This window comes from Silene latifolia, chromosome 7 (assembly GCF_048544455.1).
Source record: "Silene latifolia isolate original U9 population chromosome 7, ASM4854445v1, whole genome shotgun sequence".
Lineage (NCBI taxonomy): Eukaryota > Viridiplantae > Streptophyta > Magnoliopsida > Caryophyllales > Caryophyllaceae > Silene > Silene latifolia.
This window is the reverse complement of record NC_133532.1, coordinates 11,504,461-11,523,325: the sequence shown is the minus strand read 5'-3', so window position 1 is coordinate 11,523,325 and position 18,865 is coordinate 11,504,461. Positions and strand designations below refer to the sequence as shown.

The window sequence follows — 18,865 nt, the reverse complement described above, 5'->3', positions numbered from 1 at the left end:
CACGTTATACGGACTAGAAAAAAAATGTTGAAGGGTTCAATATAAGAAGTGCCAGACCACTTTGGATACCGAGAAACGGAACAAATAAAATACTATTATCACTAGTTAGTAGATTGCTATATACTATATATATAGTCGGTGTATTGTAACATTATTCAATACTTTAGGCGTATGTTTTTATGAAATCGTCTTATAATATAGAACGAGTTTAGGAAAAATAAAAAGAGCTCTTTATTCCATTCAATTTACTGTTGTTATTACACATTGTAGAGTGAAAAATGTTAGAATAAGGGAAAAAATACATTCAGATCCCATTTACCAAATTAATTAATTAATGGACCATGACAATGATTCTGTCCTTGTGAATTTGACAATTTGTGATATATTTCCAAAAATTGTGTAAATCAGGATAATTAATAAAACTCGACAATATTACTAGAAAAAAAGATTTGAATCTTGGATTAATTTGGTCGAAGATTTGAGGTCAAGCTTCAAATCATTTCTATAAAATTAATTTCTCCAATCTTAAGATTATTCACGATAGTTGAAAAATGGGAAAAATGAACATACATCTGATGTACTATATCAGACCTAATATGTGATTAAGTTACATTTTGATTTTTTAACATCAAAACTCAAATTTAACTAAACTCACATGTAATTTTTTGAGTTATATTATAATTTTTTGAGCTTAATGTTTAAGTAAATGAACTCAGAAACTTTATAATATATAAAACTCATAATACTTAAAGCAAAGCTCGAAAACTTTACCTTAAAACCCATAAACTACACCATCTGATATAATACATCAAATATATTATATATAGTCTAATTACTGTGAAAAATGACATGTTTTTTTTCGATCATCATATTGCTATTTCCACAATTTATTACGTGTACCAAAAAACAATTTATACCTCTTCCTTATACTTTATCCAACTTTCGTATTCCAACTCATATTTTAGTACCTCTTCATCTTGTGCAAATATCGTGTCTAAAGACAAGATATTAAGGCCATGTTTGGTAAACAACATATTGAGCAAATTAGTAGATTTCGGCCTAATTAGTAAATTGACCAAGCAATCTACTATTTTTATGTGTTTAGTAAACTGCAGCGTATTCTGATAGCATAGTGGTCGGAATCTACTATTTTTTAATATGCTGCTAATAGTAGCATTTGTATTAGCATATTCAATTTACTCATAAATTTATTCTAATTATCCTATAATCTGCTAAATCCAAACACCCTATCCTAATTTTGCTAATTTAATTTTATAGTCAAATCTTCTATTAAAATCAACTAACTGTATTCTACTTAACGTTATTCGTTGTCACAAATCTACTTCTCCTATTTGCCAAACAGGGCCTAAAATACAATATAAGACACTAAAAGCGGAAACGGAACAAAGAATTCAGAAATAATGATTTTAATGGGACAAAAATAATAAAATTAGAGGGCCAATGATACTTGTGGAGGTGAGGTGTATCGTGCTGCCAGCTTAAATACAGATACAATACAGACTCTATAAACATCACCTTTCATTTTTATTATACGACTATTTCTACTCCAACATACAACAATTAGTCGGTCAGAAATTACACGGAATTTGCAAAAAAATACATTAAAAAAATACAGCAAATAAAACCCACTAATTAATTAACAAAAATAAAAGATTAATCCCATCACTGTCTGCTTGATTAGCCTTTACTGGAAGAAAGAGGAGAAAATAAATAAATATATACAGTATAAAAAAAAATTGACAAAGAGAGAAGAAGTATAAAGAAAAAAACAACAAAAAAAGTTGTAAGAGAGATAGATTGAGTTATGATAATGGAGCAATGGATGCTCCTAGTAATCTGCATTTTAATTGCAGGTTTAAGCTTTATTAATGCTGATACAGATCAAACTGATGGTAAAGAACTCAACTTTTTTTTTTACTGTTTACTGTTTTTACTGTTATCTTTATTGGTTTCTGACATCTGGGTAGTTTGTGTTATTTTTGTCTTTTGATTCATGTTTTTTGTGGGTTTTTTTAGTTAATAGTAAATGGTAATGCTTCCTGACATTGTGTGTTTTTTAATCTTTTTATCTGCATTGGTTTGTGTGAAGATTGTTTTTTGGTATTTGATTGATGGTTTTACTAACAGTGGGGAAAAGGGTACGGCTCAATTTAATGTTTTTTTGGTATTTGATTGATGGTTTTACTAACTCAGGGGTAATGGGTAAGGCTGCGTACATCCTACCATCCCTTATCCCGCAATTTGCTGGAGCCCTTTAGACACTGGAGTAATGCTGTTGTTGTAGATGATTGATATGTTTTTACTCAGTTTTTTGCTGCTAAATTTTAGCTGATTTTGCATTGTTTATGGCCAATTGATTATGTTATGTGATCATTTTTTCTTTGGACTTTCTGGGTTATGAAAAAGGTGGGAACTTTGGTTGTTGATTTATTTGTTTTGTGGGTTTTTTGTTCTGCTGACATTGCTTTTACTGAATTGTTCTGTGTGTAAAAATTGTTTTTTTTTTCTGAATGAAATGAAGATTGATGTTAATGGTGTCTTGAATTTGACTTTAATTGTAATTTATTGATTGCCGAAATTGTGGTGTTGATGACATTTGATATGTTAGTTTATCTGGTCTTTTCCGCAAAGCTACTAGCTTCGACAATCAAAGGTGGTTCTGTCAGTATTGGTCAAAGAGGTGTTGCATTGTTGATGATCAATGTTGTTGTATTCATGATCTTCATATTCAACTGTTTCAAAAAAGTTGACTTGGAATAAGATTTCATGATTGTTTGCCAACATGTTCATGTAGTTGTTGCCATGAAGGGGATGTCTTACCACTCTGATCATTGAAGTTGACTTGGTTTATACTTTCTACCCGCTCGTACTTCAATCACGAAATGAGCTGTCAAATGATCTCAACTTTGACCGATATTCTATCACAAAATGTGCAATAGTTACAGCTTTGAAGGAAGATAATAAGAAATACTGTAGTTGTTTTGATCAATTAAATGCGACAGATATTACTTTCATACGTCAGGCAATTGGTGGTTTAAGTTGACATCGGTTGAGCCAAAGTCAAATGCGTACAGTTAAAATGGGATGGAAGTAGTATATCGGACCATCAACAACATTTCTTATGACTGACACAACTTTTAGCTGTGAATATGACATTGTTTGTCACACTCTAATTTGCAGCCGCTGCTCTCAACGGCATGTTTACCAGCATGAACTCACCTTCAGGACTAACTGGATGGACTGCAAGTGGTGGTGATCCGTGTGGTCAGTCATGGAAAGGTGTTACCTGCTCAGGCTCGAAAGTAACACAAATGTAAGTCTACATTTTTTTTCGTTTGTACTACCTTAACGATTTTGTGCTCTCATCTAAGTCTCATACTTGCTTTTTCCAATGTTGTGGCAGAAAAATACCAAACCTTGGTCTTACTGGGTCAATTGGGTATTCGCTTCAAAATTTGCAGTCGGTCACTGACTTGTAATACTCTAGAGCCATCCTTATTATTGTTCTCACCGCTTCTTTGTGGTTTGTTCTTTTTCTAAATTCTGTTTTAAAATTTGCAGTGACTTAAGCCACAATAATTTCGGAGGCACGGTGCCTTATAACCTCCCGCCAAATGTTGTCCGATTGTATGTTACCATGTTCTCTTGCTTTGGCTCATACATTTCATTAGTTTTGACTTGTTTAATGAAAGAATTTCAGTTCTAGTGTTAGGTGATCTGAGTTTCTGTTTATTTTGTCGATTTCCGGATAATGATGTTAGGTTATTATTTCTTGTTCAGAAACCTTGCCAGTTGCAATTTCAATGGAGGATTACCCTATTCAATTTCTCTAATGAAATCTTTAAAGGAGCTGTAAGTTTTTTTCTCTTTTCATAATAAATTTTCTTTACAAAAAGAATGTAACTGAGGCTTGTTTTCCTTTATGAGGACAGAGACCTTAGCCAGAATCAATTCAACGGACAACTGGGCCTCGACTTTTCCCAGCTTACTTCATTGACTAAAATGTGAGATGTCTTCCCCATCTCTATACCTTTTCATTGCTTTTATTTTAGTCGCATCTAGCCTTTAGAAACTTCTCGTTGACATTCATTACTTCCTGAAAATTGCATGATTTTTCTTTGTTGAATTTGCTCTCCATTTCTTCTGCAGTACTTATGTTTATAGAGTTCAAGTAATGTTACGTGCATCTAGCCATCTTGGAACAGCGCAGTTTTTCTATCTGTCGACTTTCCTCATTTCTTGTGGAGTCTGAAATGTTCATTTCATTTCGCCAAGCAAACTTCTAACGCGTCTCATCTGCATCTAGATATAGAAAAGAACTTGTAGGTTCTCTTTCGTTGAAATGAGTTTGATGATAACAACTGACAGTGATGATGTTTCAGGGATATCTCTGACAACGCTCTTACAGGCAACCTCCCAACAACAATGAGTTCATTGACAAGTTTAACCTCGTTGTTAGTGCTCTCTCCATCTTCATAACACCCCTTTCGTTCCTCTTCCAAAGCAATATGTTCTTAACTAATTTCTTCGTCTTAAGATGAATTTGCTAATATTTTGCAGAGATTTGCAGAACAACCAGTTCACAGGCACAATTGATGTTCTTGCTGACCTACCTCTTGATACTTTGTTAGTTTTACTTTGTCTATGATCACTATTAGGTTTAGGACAACACTTGCATATGAAAGATTTCTCAATAAAATATTTCTCTTTTGTAGGAATGTTGCGAATAACCACTTCACTGGATGGATTCCAAAAGAGTTGGAGAACATAAATCTGCAGTATGCATTTCTTGACTTTTCACCTCTGTTTTTGGAATCTTTAAATATATAATGTAATTTTGTGAAGTCCATTGTATTATTTTAATGCTGGTGCGTTTTGAATGGACGATACTGCCACTCAATGACTTTATAAGAAGGGTCGTAAGCTGACATCTGCGGTTTTTTTTGTCTTTGTAGGAAGGGTGGTAACTCATGGAACTCAGGCCCCGCACCTCCACCACCTCCTGGAGCCCCTAGTCATAAAAAATCCGGGAGCCACAAAAAATCATCAGAAAGTTCAGGCTCCGGTCTTAGTGCCGGTGCCATTGTTGGCATAATTTTGGCTATTTTTCTGGTTGTGGCAATAGTTGGTTTTGTCATATTTAAGAGAAGATTACGCAGGCCATCCCATGATGTAGAGAAGACTGACATGGATAAGCCATTTGTCCCTCTTGCTTCAAGTGATGTGCAAGGTAACTCTGCTACTTTCTTGTGCTTTTGCTGTCCCTATATGGTCATTCTATATTTTTAAAACTGCAGAAATGCGTTCCACAAATTTTTTTCACAGTAAATGTAATTTCAATGGACCGATTAATCATCATTGGTTTGAGTTATCAAAATTGCCTTGATACTCCAATACTCAAAATTGCCTTGGATGTATTGATAATGTAAAGCCTGTTTCTAATTTGCAGAATTGAAGTCTGTGCATTCGTCATCCTCACTCAACACAACCACACTTGATGCATCAGTTGCCGCAATAAATATTAAACCTCCACCACATGATCGCCACAAATCATTTGATGATGAAGACTTCTCGAATAAGCCTATCGTGACAAAAGTGCCTGCGCGCGTGCCAGACAATGTAAAATCATTTTCCATAGCAGATTTGCAGATGGCCACTGACAGTTTCAGCTCTGAAAATCTTATTGGAGAAGGGTCTATTGGTCGTGTTTATCGTGCTCATTTTGATGATGGAAAGGTAGACCTCCTGCTTTTCCTGCACAATCTTTTTGTTAAATTACAAAAGAATATCAGTTATAGTATATTAGTATGGTTAAAAAATAAAAAGCCCAGGAAAAATGATTATACGCTACTGCTAAAATTTATCAACTATATGTGAAGCTCAGGCTATTAGGAAGGAATAAGATATATGGTATATTCTAATCTAATATACCATATCTCTTATCTAATATACCATATCTCTTATTCCTTCCTAATACAGGCGAAGAAAAACATTACATATTGACCAACAGAACAAATGAAAGGGGCAGATAAATAATGCTTCGTCTTTGACATTGTGAAATTGTCATTTTGACAGGTATTGGCTGTGAAAAAGATAAATTCTTCAGTGATTGACAACCATAGCAGAGATTTCACTGAAGTTGTTGCCAGTATTTCCCAGTTACATCATTCAAATGTTACTGAACTGGTTGGTTATTGCTCTGAACATGGGCAGCACTTGCTAATTTACGAGTTCCATAAGAATGGATCCCTGCACGACTTCTTACATCTTGAAGATGAATACAGTAAACCATTGACCTGGAACACTCGTGTCAAGATTGCTTTGGGGAGCGCACGTGCTCTTGAGTAAGTCTATATAATGATTATTGCCACATTTTAAAGCTAGAGGTTGCCTGAGTTTTCACACTCCGGGGGACAGTAGTGGGTGCTGAAAGGCACATTCTTAGTGGACTTAAGAGCTTCCTGGCATCTGATGCCGATTAACCACTAACTCTTCTACTTGTTGGTCGACATTAAAAACTACCTTCCTTAAATTCAAGATTATTTGTCTGTAGATTTTTCACATTTATTTTACACAGTACTTATTGTGTCCCCAACTGTCTGTTCTTACCAGGTATCTGCATGAAATTTGCTCACCCTCTGTTGTTCATCAAAACTTTAAGTCAGAGAACATATTACTTGATGGAGAGCTGAACCCACATCTTTCCGATTGCGGGCTAGCCCGTATGCTTCCCGATGTAAATCAGGTATATCTATACCTCGCTTGTTAAGCTATTGTATCTAGGGATGAAGCCCGAATTTTGAAATTGGGGTAGCAACCGTTTCGTCAACATTTTTAGCCTTATAAAAATACTAAATATCGGTATAGTAGGGAAGACCGTCTAAAGTTAAGGTCTAGCATATCCAATAACTCAGATCGTAGTCGTCACTCATCAGTGCATAATACTACTGAAAGTCTGAAACTGGTAGATATTGGCTCTCTAGGCTTCAGAAGTCCTTAATTTATTCAACCAACACGATTTTAGAGCCTTAATATTTGATACCAAATTAAGGCACCATCATGATATAATTGTTTGCTCGTGTTTTATGCAGGCAGTTAACCACAATGCGTGTGCACCTGAGGTCGCTGATTCCGGTGAGTATACCCTAAAAAGCGATGTCTACAGTTTCGGCGTGGTCATGTTAGAGCTTCTGACAGGACGAAAACCTTTTGATAGGTAAGTTCGAATCCTTAGAAGATAATTAATGAGGTCAGCTAGTAATTCACGAAATCATATTCCTAAGATAATGCTGTAATGTATTTATCAGCTCAAGAACGAGGGCAGAACAATCTCTAGTACGGTGGGCAACGCCTCAGCTTCATGACATTGATGCTCTGAGTAAAATGGTGGATCCTGCTTTGGAAGGCCTCTTCCCCGTCAAGTCTTTGTCTCGTTTTGCTGATGTCATTGCTCTCTGCGTTCAGGTATTTCTTTCTGCTTATTCTTTTTGGGTCGTCTTCGCTCCCAAACCTTCCTAAAGTAAAGGAAACACATTCGTTCATACTCTTTGCAATGGTGGCAAATACTCACTATTTGTTGCTTCGGGATTTTGGAATATAGCGAAATGACCTACTAAACTGATTGCGCTTCTTTCTGTTGGAAAAGTCTAAGCAGTAGGTCTAAACCTGTGTATATCCAATCCCAGACAAAGCCAAAATCTCGGCTTTGTTAGATGCATGTATGAGTCTTTGTACACATCTGAACTTGGGAATGTACTTCCTAATGGTGAAAGCTATGTTACTCCGACACTTCACTTAACTGCTGTGTCGCGTGTCAGACACGTGTCGGTGTCCGACACGACACGACACTTCGACACTTCAATTTAGACCACAGAACAGGAAAATTCACCCCAAATAGCTGTGTCCGACACGCCGACAACACAGGGTGAAAGTACAAAACCGGTCCTCCAGGAGTCGGCACTCTTTTTAATGTTGCTTCTTTTGGTCATTCAAGTTTCATACTCTAATGTACCAAGTTATCTGTCTTGATATGAACAGCCGGAGCCAGAATTCCGACCACCAATGTCAGAGGTGGTGCAGTCCCTGGTTCGCTTGGTTCAACGAGCAAACATGAGCAAGAGAACTGTTGGTACTCCTCGAGAGAGTTCCGATACAACTGACAGTGTCAATTAAAGGAAACGAGTTTGTACTACCCGGCTGTATTATATTTTCGTTTTACAGATGTCTGCTTGAGCGAGCCCAATTTATTTATTTCTTCTTTTTATCCCATTATTTCACCGCCTCGCCCACCTGATTTTCTTTTTCTTCACAAAGTTCCAATATAATTCTTTTTCCTTAATTTATTCTTTTACTTGTAAAATCATATATCTGTAATAATATTAATATATTGAAAGGTGAAAGAGTTGAATGTACCATCATTTACATACTGCACCTCTTTTGCAAGACATTCGGCCTTTATCGCCTGCAACAACTAATTATGTGTCCAATCTGTTGATTTACGACTTGAAATTGTAATTGTCGATGAGCCTGATTCATGAAAAAAATAAAATAAAAAATAAACTCGACAAAATTGAAAATTATACGGCATTAATTACGCTAATGGTGCATAAAAAACATTTAATCTATATAACAGAATAAAAGTATCTCATAATTGGTCATTAGAGAAACCTGCAGCAAGGTCCCAGTACTGTGCAACACCACCAGTAATGAAGACTTTCCTGGCTTCGGCTTGTGTTCGACAGTGGTGGACGGAAAACTTGGTAAAGCTTGGTTCAGCCACACTTCCCTGCCAAACTAAAACACATTTGTTAGCCGGCTTCTCTTCATTTTCCTCGGTTTCAGAATCGGCAGACCAGTTAACACGTCCAAGCATCAATTTCCGATACCTTTTGATAGATTTGCTTCCACCTTCAACGACCACGACACTGAAATCGTTAAAACGAACAAGGCAGCCGGTCAAGTGATTTTGTTGTGCATTAATGTCGACTTTGAAACGATTTTGCGAGCATACCTGGTTATTTATCCTGTAGACTGATACAACGGTGTCCGAGCAATTAGAATCATGAAACAGCTTTCTCTTCTTCTTTTCTGAGCACTCAGCAGGTGTGAGTTTGCGAGCGATATTCCTGTCTACATGAGCCTGCAAGCGTTCAGCTGTCGCTGCACGAATCCTCCTCTCTGATTTTGTTGGCTCCTGGACGACCTCAGAACCCGCTGCATAAAAGACGTTACTCATTTTAACTTTATCCTTTGGCGCCTCCATTAGACCTTGTCTAATCGCCTCCTGCCTGTCCTTTTCTCTAAGCAAGCGATGCTGTGTGCGGAGTTTCTTTCGTTCCTTGCTCGTAAGTCTAATTGGCTGAGCTGGTATCGGCGGAAGAGACTCAGCTAACGGTTCAGGATGTTGTACATAGATGGTGATCTTTTCCATCCTCAAATTATCTTCAATGCTGCCAACATCAGAATAGTTGTCGGATCGTAAAAGAGGCATATCCCACCATTCAACATTCGGAATAGGCGCTCTGTCAGGGGAATCAGCCTTAAACTCATTAGGTTGAAATCGAGTCGTCTTACATTTGCCCACCAACCGGGAGGTGATCCTCCTCTTTGGCGATTGTTTTGGATGTGAATTAGCCAAGAAACTAGTCATGCTTGTATTAACATTCAAAGTAACAGTGTATATCTATCATCAGCTTAAATCCTTAGGAGTATTTATATACGGAGTATGAGAAAAGAGACGAAAACTTTCCTAAATAAACTAGGAATGGCTTCTTTCCTAAATAAACTAAAACTCAACTTTCCATAATTTTTTTTGTGCCATTAAAAAACTTTCCATATTTATTTCACAAAATTCAGACCAAAAAAAATAAAATAAAAATCCATTACTCAGACTTGATTAGAGTTATCGGACAATTAGCCACGTTTGAAAGGCTAATATTCTAAACACTTTCTTTTGAAAATTCAAAATGAGATTTTGAACTTTTCTGCCAGTTGAACAGTTGGTGTCATGTAAAACGTGATTGCATATCGAAATCATGTTGGTTAAAACAGATAAAAACTTGCGAGAAACGGTATCTGACTAACTTATTAAGAGATCACTTTTTCGTACTCCTTTATGTAATTTTTCTAACCCTCTCATTATAATCGTGACTCAAAATTACTCTTTATTTTAGCTCAGTTTTTTTTATAACAAATCTTTTAGGACATGTTTTTATTAACAAACCACATGTTTTTATTTCTCCAAGTCAACTTGAAAGTCAACTTTCCAGTGGCAGCTACAATCTTGTCTTCATTTTTTTAAATATTATATTATTATAAAAGAGTAAAACAACAGACAGCAATACAATATAAACATAAACATATAAATTCCAAAACCCATGGCAGTGAAGTTCCATAACTCACTTTACAATGGCAGCTACAATCTTGTATTCATTTTACTCTTATATGCATCCACATTTACTTGCCAGCAAGTTTGCCATACGGGCGATCGACAGTCGCTTGTTAACTTTTCCGGGTTATTATCCTCTTCTCTGAGCCCTCTGAATTGGTCTTCTGATTCTGATTGCTGCTCATCTTGGGAAGGGATTGGTTGCGACAATACAGGTCGAGTCACCCGTTTGTTACTACCGTCCAGACGATTAAAAGGGAAGATATCCTCTTCCCTTGGCAGGCTCACAAGTCTTGTTCAGCTCGATCTTTCTCAGAATTTACTCTATGGGGTACTCCCAGACGGTCTTTTCACCTCATTGAAGAGCCTTGAGACGATAGATGTTTCAAACAATCAATTCACTGGCAAGATTGAGCCTGCCTTGTTCGGTGTGGGGTCGAAACTATCGAGTTTCAATGCCAGTAACATAAAGAGACTGCAAGTTTTAGACTTGTCATACAACGAATTGAGCGGAACTATTCCAAATTGGGTCGGAACTCTGACGAGCTTATTCTACTTGGACTTGTCCATGAATAATCTTACCGGGGGACTTACAGTGCCATTGAATAGGTTACCCGCCATGATATCAGCAGAGGCTGCTAATAAGTTGAACCGAAGTTATCTTGAACTTCCGGTCTTTGTCGCCCCTAATAATGCTAGTAACCAGCAATACAATCAGCTCGCAATACTGCCTCCATCTATATACCTCAAGGGAAACCAGCTTACAGGTGCAATCCCAGTTGAGATAAGCCAGTTACTAGTACCATAAATCAACGATTTTGTATTCGCCGATCAGAGCATGAAACTGCCATTGGTGAAAACCAATACAAGAATCCTTTTCTTGATGGATTCACAATTGGTGTGACAACAATCTTCATAGCTGTTCTTGCCATCCAAGCATTCCGTCTTAAGAAGATCTTCTACGGACAGAGAAGATAAATGATTGATATACTCAAGGACATCAAGGTTGAATATAAAGCCACAGAAATACCCCCGTCACCTGGATTATTTTACTGCATTAGACACAATAACTTCTCAGACATTTTATGAACAAACCGTGCAGTGCAAAGCTGAAATTTACGAACAGCAGGTCTAGTAAAACTAATTCTATAAGTCTACAGGAGCACTTCATCTATCAGAACTCAGATTTCAACAGATTCATGCAGGTAACTAGCAATAACTCAAGACCATCTCCAGTAGTCAAAGCAGTTAAAAATTCAATAAACAGTTACTCTCTTTGGCGTAAAATCCTCTTACTCTTCCAGAGTCCCCCTTCCCGGACACTCTGAAAACTAGGATCTCACTGTACAAGCAGGATTATCTCACGACGGGACATGGTGTATTATAAAAGAAATTCACAAACACCTAAAACATAATTATCAATGAATGAATTTATGCACATTTATGTCAATCAGATACCTATAACTACAGAATTCCATGTCATTCGGATTCAATAGTGACCAAAATGTTCAGAACATTCGCCACTTGTAAAAAAAAAAAAAACTAAACAGGTCAAAATCAGCCTACCCTGTGCCCTCTTTATCTTTCCCATACAAGATGCCAGATTACCAGGAAATAAATCTTTTCAAAAAACACTTGCACCACATTTTAGTTCTAAAAGATACAGTGTTCGACAATTACAGCCTCTTATCAAAGACGTATGGTAATCTCAACACAGGAGAATCGAGAGAACTTCAACATGAAATACATAAATGAAAAGAGAATAATGGATCAAGATACTCGACTCAAAGAAGTACTCTTTTTATACTCTGGGGTACCAAATAAAACGATATGACAATGGACCTTGCATTGATTAGAAATTAAACTGAGTGCAGGGTACTTAACATACCAAAACTCTAACCAGCCATGTCTTCGAAATAAAGAGCAACACAGTTCTTCCCCAAAAAGGTTTGAACAAAACTCTGGGCAATGAGCGTTATTAGACGTCTGGGTTCGACCAAAGTTCTGCACTTGAAGTCATTGACGGACATGGTACCAAAACTCTAACCAGCCATGACATCTACAGCTTGAAGTCACTGACGGAGTTATCAGTTCAGGTAAACTACATAAACGGAACCATTAACGAGGAAATGCTTGGCCTAACAAACCTGAAGATAATCGACTTACACTCCAACAATTTGAAGTATTCCGTGCAGGGGAAGGGAAAGAGAGTGAAATCAAGAAAGGGAAATAGGGGGATGGAAAGGGATCACCTCTAATCTACCTTATTGTTTGGTTTGTTATCAAAGGAATAGAATGAATTAACACCAACCATCCCCTTATAAACTCAACTACCAACCACCACCACCACCACCACCAATGACTAGGGGTGAGCAAAAATATACGATACGGTTTTATAATACGAATATGATACGGTATACGGTTTGAGTTATACGGGTTTCCGTATATACGATACAAAAATCCGTATATACGATACGGTTTTCATATTTCATAAAACCGTATCGTATCCGGGTCGGGCAAAAACAAAACCGTATATACGGTTTTCGACACGGTTTGAAGTTTTTGTATAAAAAAACAAAAAAAAACGCAAAGTTCCTCTTTCAACTTTCACTCCTAATGTTTTTTTATGACTTACGGAGTATTTTACTAACTTATCTCAATAAATAAAAATTAGCCCTTCATCAAAGGTAGTCATGTTAGAGGTAATTATTAACTCTTGAATAACTACAATGTTTAATTGCGTATTTGTCACCAAACCGTATACGTATATACGGATTCCGTATACACGGTTTTTCCGGGTACCCGAAAACCGTTTATACGGTTAAACCGTGTCGGATCCGTATAGTTCTTTTTGCGATTTTTAAAACCGTATACCCAATACGGTTTTCAAAACCTTATCGGGTATACGGTTTTGCTCACCCCTACCAATGACCAGGACCACCTCCGCCTATCACCTTCAACAACCGTCGAGCGCCAGCGCACAGCTACCGTTGTCGGAGATTTCCTCTGCCCCACCACCGTACTCAACCTGCCCCCATTTCAAACCATCACCCGACCATCATAAACACCACCAAAAGCCTCGAAAAACTCTCTCCCACCACCAATCTGGTATTTTTAGGGGTGGGGGAGAGTTTTTCGAGGTTTTGAGTGGAGTTTATGACGGGGGTTTCGACCGATAGTGAGGGGTTGTGGGGGCATGAATTGCGTCGCTGTAGGTGGGATGTAGATGTCTCCGGTGTGTTGCCTTTCGCACGGTGGCGGTAACGACAGTTAAAAGGTAGTGACGGGGGAGGGGGCTGTAACTTGTAAGGCTTGCAGTGGTGGTGTTGGATTTAGAGACAGTGGCGACGAGGTGGCTATGTTACTGGCGGTGGTGTCGTGATGGCGGTGGTGTTGTGGTGGTCGCAAGTGTGGTGGTGGTTGCAAGTAATGGTGGTGGTTGAGGGAATGAGGGATAATGAAATCCCATTCATTAGGGGGGTGGGCCAGGGGTAAGGAGTTGGAGTTACTTGAGGGTAAGAGAGGGGTAAAGGGAATGATTGAAATAGGCAAACAAACACCAACAAAGGGAATCATTGACTTTAATTCCCTTTCCATTTCCTAAATACCCCTAACCAAACACCACCTAAAAGTATTCTTAGGCTGAAATCCGCGATTCTCCCTTCATTATTATACTATGCATATATGAGTCATAAGAGATGTATACTCGAGTCATGTATACCATCCTACAATGCCTTTACCAACTAAACTATCTAAGGTCCGACACAAAGCAAGCGTCAGAGTTGTGTACTATCAACTGCAGAACTCAATTAATGTAATGAAAAAAAATTCATTGCATTGCACAATAAAACCAACAACTGGGTACAGTCTGAAATAAATCACAGAAAGTATTCATTTCCCATGAAGTTTTCTAAACGAAGACAAATACAGTATATAATATAACAGAGTCAACTGTCAAAAAAAAAAAAATTATAACAGAGTCAATCAGTCATGGCTGGTGGTAATATATTTATTTCTCCGTCTCCTTAATCCCTTAAACAGTCGGTCTTTCCTCGTTGACTCACTAATAAACTGAAACTAAATCTTAAATTCCAAAAGCCATGGCAGTAGAGTTTCAAACCTCACTTTCCAATGGCAGCTACCATCTTGTCTTCATTTTACTCTTATATGCATCCACATTTACTTACCAGCAAGCTTGTCATACGGGCGATCGACAGTCACTTGTTAACTTTTCCGGGTTATTATCCTCTTCTCTGAGGCCTCTGAATTGGTCTTCTGATTCTGATTGCTGCTCATCTTGGGAAGGGATTGGTTGCGACTACACAGGTCGAGTCACACGTTTGTTACTACCATCGAGAAGATTAAAAGGGAAGATATCCTCTTCCCTTGGCAGCCTCATAAGTCTTGTTCAGCTCGATCTTTCTCAGAATTTACTCTATGGGGTACTCCCAGACGGACTTTTCACCTCATTGAAGAGCCTTGAGACGATAGACATTTCAAACAATCAATTCAATGGCAAGATTGAGCCTGCCTTCTTTGCTTTGGGGTCGAGATTATCGAGTTTCAATGCCAGTAACACTTACTTCAATGGTCAGATTCCCTCATCCATTTGCGCCACTTGTCCTCGCCTTAAGACCCTTGATTTATCCAACGCGGCTTTTAATGGGCCCATTCCTGTTGGCCTTGGGAGATGCTCAAAACTCAAAGTATTTCGGGCAGGTTTCAATAATCTGTCGGGATTACTTCCGGATGACATTTACAGTTTGAAGTCGCTGATCGAGTTATCAGTTCCGGCAAATAACATTAATGGAACCATTGGAAAGAAAATGCTGGGCTTAACCGGGATCAAGATCCTTGAATTATACTCCAACAGTTTTTCCGGCACAATCCATCAGAATATAGGGAAGCTCACTAAACTGGAGCAATTGCAACTCCACATAAATAAGTTTACTGGTACCATACCGCCATCCTTGATGAATTGCACAAATCTAGTGAAACTCGTATTGAGGGTCAATGCTCTGGAAGGTAACATCTCTACACTTGATTTCTCGAGGCTTGTCCGACTTCAGACGCTGGACCTTGGTAATAATTACTTCACTGGAAACCTACCTGAAAGTATTTTCTCATGCAAGTCATTAACTGCAATTAGAGTGGCCGTGAACAAGTTATCAGGACAAATTTCTCCAAGCATAAAGACCTTGCCATCTTTAACTTTCCTCGCACTTTCCAACAATAGCTTCACCAACATATCAGGAACACTAACTATATTGGCAAATTGCGAAAACCTTACCTTACTGTCAATGGCAAAAAACTTTTACCAAGAATTTTTACCCAGTGGGAAGAACTTCATAGGGCCAAAAGGATTCAGAAACCTTCAGATTCTTGCTCTCGGAGGATGTTCCTTCAGGGGTCACATACCCGACTGGCTGGCTAATATAAAGAATTTGGAGGCTCTAGACTTGTCATACAACGAACTGAAGGGAACAATTCCAGATTGGTTCGGAACTCTGACAAGCTTATTCTACTTGGACTTGTCCATGAATTCTCTTACTGGGGGACTTACAGTGCCATTGCATAGGCTGTCCGTGATGATATCAGTGGAGGCTGCTAGTAAGTTGAAACGAATTTATCTTGACCTTCCGGTCTTTGTCGCTCCTAATAATGCTAGTAACCAGCAATACAATCAACTCGCAATACTGCCTCCAGCTATATACCTCAAGGGAAACCAGCTTACAGGTGCAATTCCAGTTGAGATAAGCCAGTTACAGAACCTTCACGTGTTGGATCTTAGTGAAAACTACTTCTCAGGTAGCATCCCACCAAAGTTTTCCAATCTCACAAGCCTCGAAATGCTAGACCTCTCTCAAAATAATTTGGGTGGACAAATACCAACTTCACTGCAAAGTCTCAATTTCTTATCAGTGTTCAATGTCTCCTACAACAATCTCGAAGGACAGATTCCGACAGGGGGTCAGTTCGGTACTTTCGGAGAATCTAGTTATATTGGGAATCCAAGGTTATGTGGTCAAGTTCTTCTGAATCAACCTTGTTCAATTCTACCAGTTTCCTCGATACCACATGACATGGCTGGAAGCCAGTACAAAAGGACTTTTCTGGATGGATTCACAATTGGTGCAGCAACAGTATTTGTAGCTGTTCTTGGAATTCAAGCCTTCCGCCTTCAGAAGATATTCTACTGAGAGAGCATAGATATAATGGTACACTTAAGGTGGGATATCATTGTAGTAGGAGACCCACAAATATCAAGATATCGACATACTCACTGCCATTCTCGAGAAATGACCCATATTTCCTTTTTCGTCTATTCACTATAATTGCCCCATTTCTATTTTGCGTATGTTTTTGTTAGTACAATTACCCTACTTTATTGGTCAGACCGACCACCTCACTCACCTTAGTTTAAAAATGCACGCCTTGAGTGCGCCTAAGGCGCGCCTTGGATGAGGCACTAGCCAAAACGCCTCGGTGCATTTTAGGTGCGCCTTTTAGACAAGGCTCACCTAACAAGGCTAACTAGTACGCACTTTCCATATCTTTTACACAAGACTCATCATTTCTTTTCCCCATTATTCTTAACTATACTCCTTGACATGTTAGCCAACTTGAAAACTCCTAAAAAGGCTATTGTTACCCAAAATGTTATTTGGAAACTACAAATTTGTTACTCCCTCCTATTCATTTTAACTCTCCCTCTTTACTTTTTCATCTATTCATATAACTCCTAAAAAGGCTATTGTTACTCCTTTTGACATGTTAGCCAACTTGAAAACTCCTAAAAAGGCTATTGTTACCCAAAATGTTATTTGGAAACTACAAATTTGTTACTCCCTCCTATTCATTTGAACTCTCCCCCTTTCCTTATTTAGTAAAGTTTTATACTTATTTTAATCACCTTACCCCACAACAATACCCCACAATACTCATACTTTATCTTATTTTAATCACCTTACCCCATAACAATACTTATTTTAATCATCTTACCCCACAATAATACCTTCCCTCTCTCCAATTACCTTACACCACCACAATACTTTACAATAAAATAATCATCCTCTTAATTTGCGTGCCCTTTTGAAAGGGGAGAGTTAAAATGAATAGGAGGGAGTATAAAAAATAGGGCGCCTCACGTTTAAAAGGCGCGCGCCTTCGCCTTGCGCTTTGCGCCTCGTCGCCTCAGCCCCTTAGCCCCTTTGGTTACATGCTGACTTTAATTCTTGTCCAAAAAACAAAGGGAGCATTTCCAAAGAATTGGAGATAAGCGTTTAGTCAAGCAGTCAAAAGAGCATTCTTTTATGTCGAAGTCAGCGATCAGATAAGTGTAACAGAAATAATAACTTGAAATTATATACTCCCACCGTCCCGGTCATTTGTTTACTTTTTGACACAAAGATCGAGGAAAAGGAGCGGACCATTTGTTGTTATAGTCGCAGTAAGAGACCAAAGAATGCACAAAGATATCATAGAGGTGACACCCATCCACAAAAAGACACGGTAGATGTGACCAAAGAACATTGTCACAGTAAGAGACCAAAGAATGCAACATTTCATGTCGTTCAGGCAGTCAAAATACTATTTTTTGTGACTAAGTAAGAACTTACCATGAAAACAAATTTCTTACAGCATGTACTGCCCCCCTAGTTCCACCTGCATGGCTACATGCATTTGATTTCATGGAAGGGAAAAAGACAAAATATGGAAAATATAAAATGGCAAAACATAAAAGGGTGAATTATCCAGGAAATGGCAGTAAGTTGCATCTTTACAGTTCACATTTGAATTAGCTGCAAATCTGCAATAGACTAAAACCTAATCACAGGTATAAATCCAGTTTTGAATCAACTTCAACCATTTAATTTTATGACAGTCCAGCAAATCCAAACAGTTGAAAGTTAAAGATCGTAAGATTAATGACACCACAAAATTACAACACAGCCACAGATGAAGGATTAAAAATAATGCCCTTAAAGGCTTAGACAATGCTGCAAGCCTGCAATATAAAGCCACAGAGGCACAGAAATAGCTGGTCACTTGGATTGTTTTACTGCACTAGACACAAACTTCTCCAACATCTTTTCTGAACAGACCGTGGAGTGCAAAGCTACTACACCTATGAACAGCAAGTCTAGTAAAACTAATTCTACAAGTACCCAGGACCACTTCGACTATCAGAACACAGAATTTACTAGATTTATACAAGTCACTAAAAATAACTCAGACTATCTCCAGTAGTCAAGCAGTTAAAAATCATAAAACAATTCTTAAGTTTCTTTAGCGTAAAATCGTCTTACTCTTCCAGCCTTCCCCTTCCTGGAGACTCTTGCATGCTGAAAACTGAGATCTCACTGTACAAGCAAGTTTAAGTCCAATGAAACAATCTGTTTGTATTCAAAGAGAGATCAGCATGTAACCGCCAAGGGTAACCACAGACCAGAACAG

General features: G+C 38.0%; 3 protein-coding genes across 4 annotated transcripts; 2 read left to right on the top strand and 1 right to left on the bottom strand.

The window, feature by feature from the left end:
* Positions 1–1,531: 1,531 nt before the first annotated feature.
* Positions 1,532–8,446, top strand: LOC141591747 (protein STRUBBELIG-RECEPTOR FAMILY 6-like). 2 transcript variants are annotated; one of them, XM_074412186.1, is made up of 16 exons: positions 1,532–1,913; positions 3,202–3,334; positions 3,425–3,496; positions 3,583–3,648; positions 3,802–3,873; positions 3,954–4,025; positions 4,404–4,475; positions 4,582–4,647; positions 4,737–4,799; positions 4,977–5,251; positions 5,471–5,757; positions 6,097–6,365; positions 6,634–6,766; positions 7,113–7,237; positions 7,329–7,485; positions 8,059–8,446. In XM_074412186.1, the coding sequence occupies exons 1-16, from the start codon at positions 1,826–1,828 to the stop codon at positions 8,191–8,193; spliced, it is 2,085 nt and encodes a 694-aa protein (XP_074268287.1). In that variant the 5' UTR covers positions 1,532–1,825; the 3' UTR covers positions 8,194–8,446. The 2 variants fall into 2 exon arrangements, with proteins under 2 accessions (XP_074268287.1, XP_074268288.1); XM_074412187.1 differs by lacking the exon at positions 1,532–1,913 and adding an exon at positions 2,071–2,147 and having other exon boundaries at positions 2,215–3,334.
* A 248-nt stretch (positions 8,447–8,694) lies between these two features.
* Positions 8,695–9,677, bottom strand: LOC141590893 (protein RDM16-like). Its single transcript, XM_074411407.1, has 2 exons — positions 9,032–9,677; positions 8,695–8,928 (listed from the first exon to the last, which is right to left on the bottom strand). The coding sequence occupies exons 1-2, from the start codon at positions 9,668–9,670 to the stop codon at positions 8,893–8,895; spliced, it is 675 nt and encodes a 224-aa protein (XP_074267508.1). The 5' UTR covers positions 9,671–9,677; the 3' UTR covers positions 8,695–8,892.
* Positions 9,678–14,446: 4,769 nt separating this feature from the next.
* On the top strand, positions 14,447–16,736 carry LOC141591745 (receptor-like protein 2). Its single transcript, XM_074412185.1, has one exon. It carries the CDS (start codon positions 14,509–14,511, stop codon positions 16,606–16,608), a length of 2,100 nt encoding a protein of 699 aa, XP_074268286.1. The 5' UTR covers positions 14,447–14,508; the 3' UTR covers positions 16,609–16,736.
* The last annotated feature ends 2,129 nt before the right edge of the window (positions 16,737–18,865 follow it).

Excerpts from the sequence above, each read along its gene's own strand:
- LOC141591747 (XM_074412186.1), top strand. The coding sequence starts at position 1,826 with ATGATAATGGAGCAATGGATGCTCCTAGTAATCTGCATTTTAATTGCA. Across the intron at positions 3,335-3,424 it reads GGCTCGAAAGTAACACAAAT|AAAAATACCAAACCTTGGTC; the intron begins GTAAGTCTACAT and ends ATGTTGTGGCAG. Across the intron at positions 6,767-7,112 it reads TGCTTCCCGATGTAAATCAG|GCAGTTAACCACAATGCGTG; the intron begins GTATATCTATAC and ends TGTTTTATGCAG.
- LOC141590893 (XM_074411407.1), bottom strand. The coding sequence starts at position 9,670 with ATGACTAGTTTCTTGGCTAATTCACATCCAAAACAATCGCCAAAGAGG. Across the intron at positions 8,929-9,031 it reads TCTACAGGATAAATAACCAG|GTGGAAGCAAATCTATCAAA; the intron begins GTATGCTCGCAA and ends TGGTCGTTGAAG.
- LOC141591745 (XM_074412185.1), top strand. The coding sequence starts at position 14,509 with ATGGCAGTAGAGTTTCAAACCTCACTTTCCAATGGCAGCTACCATCTT.